At 42.2% G+C, this 6949-nt stretch overlaps 1 protein-coding gene across 1 annotated transcript in view; it reads left to right on the top strand.

The window, feature by feature from the left end:
* The window catches only part of DDX46 (DEAD-box helicase 46), an 81149-nt gene that overhangs the window by 664 nt on the left and 73536 nt on the right, over positions 1-6949 (top strand). The window contains exon 2 of the mRNA XM_014583589.2: positions 3339-3527. Within this exon, the coding sequence (XP_014439075.1) occupies positions 3339-3527 (189 nt within the window). The remainder of the gene's footprint in view (positions 1-3338; positions 3528-6949) is intronic.

Below are 6949 nucleotides of genomic sequence, written 5' to 3'. Positions count from 1 at the left end.
ACACGACTAGGCTCTTCCTCAGCTACTGTTAATATTTGTTGCAGGGTCATTTACTTCGCAAATAGATTTCATGTTTCTTTGTCATTTGCTTTCTATCCTTTCGAAACTGTAAGGGTGGGAGGTCTTATTAGAATGATGAGATTTCTTCAGAACTTTAGATTGTTGATAACTGGTTCCGGATCTTGGAATTTTATCTTAAAGATGACTTTGCTATCTGTTTTGCAACGACTGAAAGGTTCTTTAGCTCTAGGGACATTGAGGGTTTTGCTTTGTTTTCAATGCTAAGAATGCTTTATAGAGATATTATAATTAACTTTGGGACCAGCAGGTGGTGGGAATGTTAAAGTGGCTGGATCCCATAGGGCTGACTGCGGGTTTCAGTACTGGACCTGTGGCTTGAAAAACAGTGTTGCAGGGACCGGCAGGTGGCCTGGTGGTTAAGGACCCTCGACTCCCACAAGTACCACTAAGAGTTGAATCCTAGACCTGGTGGCTTGCTTTCTCACTTTATTATTTTTAAAATTTTATTCATGGTCATTATTTTATTTATTTATTTATTTGGAAGTTAACCAGATAGAGACAGGAGGAAAGTGAGAAAGCAAGCTGCCAGGTCTGTGACTCCAACCGCAGTCAGCCATGTGGGAGTCAAGCCACCTAAATCACCATGCCACCTGCTGCCCAATTGCTTTCTCACTTTCTTATTCTGTCCCTCTTTTGTCAAATTAAGCGGATAAAGAAAGTTGAATAAAATCATTTAAAAGAAACACTCTGCTGCATGTGTGCGTGCATGCGCCCGAAAGAGTGGAGGAGAAGGGATTGTGGCATGGCTATCCCCCATGGGAGTCATTTTTCACTCTCGCCCCCTCTCTCTCTCTCTGTCTCTGTCTCTGTCTCATGAGCACATGTGTACTATAGCAAAGTAAAAAAATTTAGGAAAGAGACATAATTAATCTTTAGAGAAATGGGCAAAGCATAAATGATAGCAAATATATACACCATGTAACATCACCTGGAAAGATTATAAATAATTTTGTAGAAAATTCCTGTGTACATATTTTAAATTTCCTTGAAGGCATTGCCATTCATTTGACTATTCATACCAAAAATCCAGAAGTGATTATTTGTTTGACTCATGTTAGATTTTGCACGTTTTCTCCATTTTTGCTTTTCCTGACTTAATCAATCAAGGCCCTAATCATTTAGTGCCTAGATTATTACACCTGCTTCATATTGACGCCTTTCTGCTTTATTATCTTCCTCTGATCTCGTTCTCTTAATAGATTCCTCACAGTACAGCCAGAGTGACACTTCTGAGATAAAGATAGATTGTATCATTCCCCAACTTACTCCTACTGCTTCCAAGATAAAATTCAGACTCCTAAATCCAGCCTTCAGGACCCTTCACAAGAAGGTTCGTTCTAGTCCTTTGGCCTTCTCCTATAAGCCTCTTTGCCAAGCAGGGTTGTGCTCTTAGTTTGTTCAAAGAGTAATGAAAGGCTGAGAGGTGGGAAAGTTTAGAGTATTAGAGAAATAGATAAAATAGCATCAGTTTGCCTGCATGAAGGGCTGAAGAGAAATAGGAGGTAGGTCCTGAAAAGAACCTGGGCCCCAAAAGAGGATGGATTGTAAACTTTGGTACAAACGTGCACAGATAATTTATTTTTATGAGAAAAAGATAAGGTTTTTTTTGGGTGGGTGGGGGAGGTTTTTGCTATAGGGTGTGTGCGTTTGCCAGAAAGACAGAGACAGAGAGAAAGACAGAAAGTGAGAAATCACCCCTCCAGGGGGTATGGCCATGCTGCAATCTTTTCTCCATTCTCCTCTCTAGATCATGGGCACGCACACACATGCGCCCAGTGTGAGTTTAAGCCACTGGGTCCGGGACTTGAACCGCGGTTGAGTACATGGGAGTCCAGTGACATAGCCATTATGCCAACTGCTGGCCCCAAGAGAAAGATAAGTATTTTTTTAGAATTATTTAATTTAACTTTATTTTTGTTTATTTGATCAGAGTGAGAGAGTGAGAGAGACAGAGAGACAGAGACAGAGAAGGTGAGAAAGCTAGCCACCAGGTCTGGGACTCGAACTGCGATTGCCCATGTGGGAGTCCAGTGTTCTTAACCACCACACCATCTGCTGGCCCCACGAAATATAAGTATTTTTTTTCTTTTTTTTTTTTTTTTTAAAGTTTAGTATAAGGTGCTTGTGCTTGAGGAGAGAGGCAGAGAAAGAGAGAAAGTGAGAAAATCTCATGTGTGGGGGCAGCAGATGGCGTAAGGGCCACATCATTGGACTCCCACATGGCTGACTGGTTTGAGTTCTGGACCTAAGGGCTTGAAACACACTGGGAATGTGCATGTGTGCTCAAGATCCCGAGAGGAGAATGGAGGAGAAGGGATTATGGCATAGGCCATCCTCCCTGGGAGTTGACTTCTTGCTTTCTGTCTTCTGGTCTCTTCTTTCTCCAGTGAGTGCATGTATCCTATAGCAGAAATCTCTATAAAACAAAGCAAAACAAAAAAATCACCACCACCCCCCAGGAGAATAGCCACACTACAATACCTTTTCCTCCATTCTCTTGTCAGGATTTTTGGACACACATTCACATGCCTGACATGTTTTTAAGCTGTGGGTATGAGACTCGAACCATGCATTCAGCCATGTGAAGTTCAGCTGCCTTAACTGCCATTCTGCTCTAAGCCATCAGAATCTCTTACCTGGATGATTGGTGTATCATTCTGCTTGTTTACTCTTCTTGCCCTTTATTCGCTTTATTTGTTCTTTGCTGAGCAGCCAGAGTAACACTTTACAAACATTAGGAAGGTTTTGGGTCTCCTCTGCTTAAAATTGTCCAGCAGCTTTTCGTCATACTCAAAGACAAGAGTTCTTATAATGGCCTGTAGGCCCTCCACGCTCGTCTGCCCTGACGTTTCTCTGACTTTGTCTCATTGCTCTGTCAACCAGTCAACCCCGGCTTCCATTCTAGTCAAGCTTACTTCTCAGGGACTTTGCATTTGTGTCTTTTGCCTGGAAAGTTCCTCTCGCGCATGTCTGTGGCCTAGTTTATTTCCTTCAGACCTCTAATAAATGATACTTTGTTAGTGAGGACTTCCGCAGTCACCTGATACAGTTAATCTACTTCCCATTCTGTTTCTTCTTTACTGTCATATGCTGTTCTCCATGGCACTACTTGCTCTGTTCATTTGTGTCTTTACTAGTGTGTCATCTCTGCCTTCCCCAGAATGTAAGCTGCCTGGGGCCTGAACTTGATCTGTGTTTTTCGCTGTCATAAAATGAATAAAATATAATAGAAGCTATGTTTGCTTAATATACCCTAGCCACTATCGGAAGCGATCTGCATCACGAGGGCGCTCTGGAAGTCGATCCAGAAGTCGTTCACCTTCAGACAAGAGAAGCAAACGTGGAGATGACAGACGGTCAAGAAGCAGAGATAGAGATAGAAGAAGAGAGAGATCTCGTAGTAGAGATAAAAGAAGATCTCGGTCAAGGGACAGGAAGCGTCTGAGGTAAGATATTACTCTCCAAAGGACCAATGAAATATTGGGTTTTCTCAGCTAAATTAGGCTTCTTTAAAAGTATGTTTTGGGGGCATTGTTTGTTAAGGGCTCTGGACTTCTACATGGCCAACCATGGTTTGAGTACCAGACCTGGTGGCTTGCTTTAATAAAGTCAAATAAAATAATTCTTAAAAAAAATGTTTTGAGGCAACCAGGTAGTCTGGAGATTTAAAGCACTGGACTTCATATGACCAACTGCATGGTTCAGGTCCTGGACTTGGGGGCTTGAAAATTACCCTGGGCATGTGTGTGTGCATGCCCAAAATCCTGAGGAGACTGGAGTAGGGGGAATTATTGCATGGCCACTGAGGTGGGTGAAATCTCATCTTTCCTCTGTCATCTCTAACCCAAAAAGAACATTTGAAGCCCCCTGAAAGCTAAAAATGTAAGTTAATATGTTCTTTTCAGGGAGGTTATAGTCTAATTCTTTCTCAAGAATACTGACTTCTGTGTTCAGAGCAGACACTAAAGCAGACAGGAGAAAGAGGAAGCAGAGGGAAGAGCTTTCTCTAAGCCCTTGTGGTTGTCTTAAACTATTTTAGTAAATGATCTTTGATTTAAACTAAATAACACCCTTATTTGTAAAAACAGTCTTTCCCACAGCAAAAAAAAAAGTCATTTTAATTTTTTTAAAGAATTATTTTTATTTAACTATTTATTTTAATTTGACCGGAGAGGAACAGAGTGAGAGTGTAAGAGAGAGAGAGAGAAAGTGAGAAAGCAAGCCACCAGGTCTAGGACTCAAACTGGGGTCGGCCATGTGGAGTCCAGTGCCCTTAACCACTATACCATCTGCTGGCCCCTCTAATACAGTTTCTCATTAAAATAGCAAAAGTAGATAGGATTGTGCTGTAAACTAAATTGGTGCTATGAATGGGTCACAGAAGTAATTTGTCTTTTGGAAGGAGAGTGCACTGGTGTCCCATAGAACTTAGGAAGAGTATTCATGCGTGACAACCTGGATAGTGCTAACTAATCCAATTTATATTGTATACTTCCAGGAATAATTTCACATAATTCAGTCAAGAACTTGTTAAGAGAAATTGGTCTTTTAACATTTAGTCTTTGACCCTTTTTTGAAGTTATTTTTGAGAGACACTATTTTTTAAAAGTAATTGTTTATTTACTTTTATTTATTATTATAATATTAATTTGGATAGAGAGAGAGAGAGAGAGAAAGAAAGCAAGCCACCAGGTTCAGGACTTGAACCGTGCTCGGCCACTTGGGAGGCCAGCACCTTAACCTCCACGCCACCTGCTGGCCCAGAGACACCAATTTTTGATAGGCTCTTGCCAAGGTTGGATCCAGCCTTCCAGCTTGATGTTTAGGTTTGGCTGGTAACTGAACCCAGATACCTCATGTGGCCTCAGCCTCCAACCAGCAGTGCTTTCAGTATGATCCATAGCAGCTGAGCTTGGCCTTTGACTTCTAGGTATGTTAATAGAGCCATATGATTTTAGAACAAGAAGGATGTTGAGATCATCTGTGAAATGTCCATACTTTATAGATGAGGATTCAGAGAGTTGGAGATCTATCACTAATTACTAGCAGTACCAGGGTAGAAATTCTTGCCTCCTAACATACATACATTTTATATCTGTGTGTGTGTGTGTGTGTGTGTGTGTGTGTGTGTACAGCGAGTTTGGCTGGTAACTGAACCCAGATACCTCATGTGGCCTCAGCCTCCAACCAGCAGTGCTTTCAGTATGATCCATAGCAGCTGAGCTTGGCCTTTGACTTCTAGGTATGTTAATAGAGCCATATGATTTTAGAACAAGAAGGATGTTGAGATCATCTGTGAAATGTCCATACTTTATAGATGAGGATTCAGAGAGTTGGAGATCTATCACTAATTACTAGCAGTACCAGGGTAGAAATTCTTGCCTCCTAACATACATACATTTTATATCTGTGTGTGTGTGTGTGTGTGTGTGTGTGTGTGTGTAATGTACAATTATTTAAATTAATGTAAACTTTAAAAGCGTATCTATTAGGCTAACTCCATGGTCTGGTGGTTGAGGCAGTTGGATTCCACATTTCCACATGGCTGACCATGCAGTTGAGTTTGCACCTTACAACTGGAGAAACATGCCTTTGGCATGTACACGCATGCCCAAAATCCTGAAAGGAGGAAGAGATGGAGGAGAAGGGATTGTGGTGTGACCCTTCCTTATGGGGATTGGTTTCTCTTCTTCCTCTCTCTGTTTTGCTGTCTCTGATGAGCACATGCACCAGCAAAAGAAAAAGTTAGCTATGTTCTTTCACATGAGAGGGCACCCCACAGGGTCTCACCATCTCATGATCTCCCTCCCCCCACCTTCCAGCCAGTCAGGATTCCTGGATGTACCTGGCATGTTTAGTTCAACTCAGGATTGGAATCCTGGGCCTTCCATGTAGCTCTGGCCTCATGTGGCAGCCCTCCACCACCCGCATCACTGTGGCTGAGTCTTGCCTCCTCATCTTCATGTTAAGCCCTTCCACAGCTCCATTCTGTCCATCTTACCCTTAGATTTGTGCTGTCTTTGAAAAATTAGATTTTTTTTTAAATTATAGACTTAAATTTTATTTTATATATTATTTTAAGAGAGATTTTTGCTATGGGGCGCATAGACTCACTGGTAAGACAGAGACAGACAGTGAGAAGTCATCTCTCACCACTGGGGTGGGGGATGGCCGTACTGCAGTCTCTTCTTCCATATTCTTCTCTCAGGATCTTGGGCATGCATGTGCGCCCGGCCTGAATTTAAGCTGCCGAGTCCAGGACTTAAACTGTGGTCAACTGTGGCAGTTGAGCAATGTAACCAGTATGCCATGTGCTGGTCCCGGTTTTATTTATTTCTTTTAAAATTGATTTTATTTAGGACCAGCAGTTGATGTAATAACTGTCACTGGACTCCCATGTAGTCAGCCACGGTTCAAGTCCTGGACCCGGTGGCTTGAAATTCATGCTGGGCATGTGCGCATGTGTGTCCAAGATCCCGAGAGGACAGTGAAGGAGAAGGGATTGTCATGTGGCCATCTCCCCTGTGGGGGGGTGATTTCTTGTTTTCTGTCTTTCTGGTGAGCACACGCACCCTATAGCAAAAACCTTTCCAAAAAAATTTATTTATTTTTTAATGGAACTTGATCTTTTTCTTTTTTTTTTTTTAAAGAATTATTTACCTTTATTTATTTATTCATTCATTTATTTTAATTTGACCAGAGATAGGGAACCAGCAGTTAGCGTAATGGCTATGTCGCTGGACTCCAATGTAGTCGACCGTGGTTCGTGTCCCGGACCCGGTGGCTTAAAACTCAGGCCGGGCGCGTGTGCGTGCGTGCCCAAGATCCCGAGAGGAGAATGGAGGAGAAGGGATTGCGGTGTGACCAT

The sequence above is a fragment of the Tupaia chinensis genome, unplaced genomic scaffold (genome assembly GCF_000334495.1).
Source record: "Tupaia chinensis unplaced genomic scaffold, TupChi_1.0 Scaffold144346_1, whole genome shotgun sequence".
In the NCBI taxonomy this organism is placed as follows: domain Eukaryota; kingdom Metazoa; phylum Chordata; class Mammalia; order Scandentia; family Tupaiidae; genus Tupaia; species Tupaia belangeri.
Note: the sequence above shows the minus strand (reverse complement) of the source record. Positions and strands in the feature narration are given on the sequence as shown.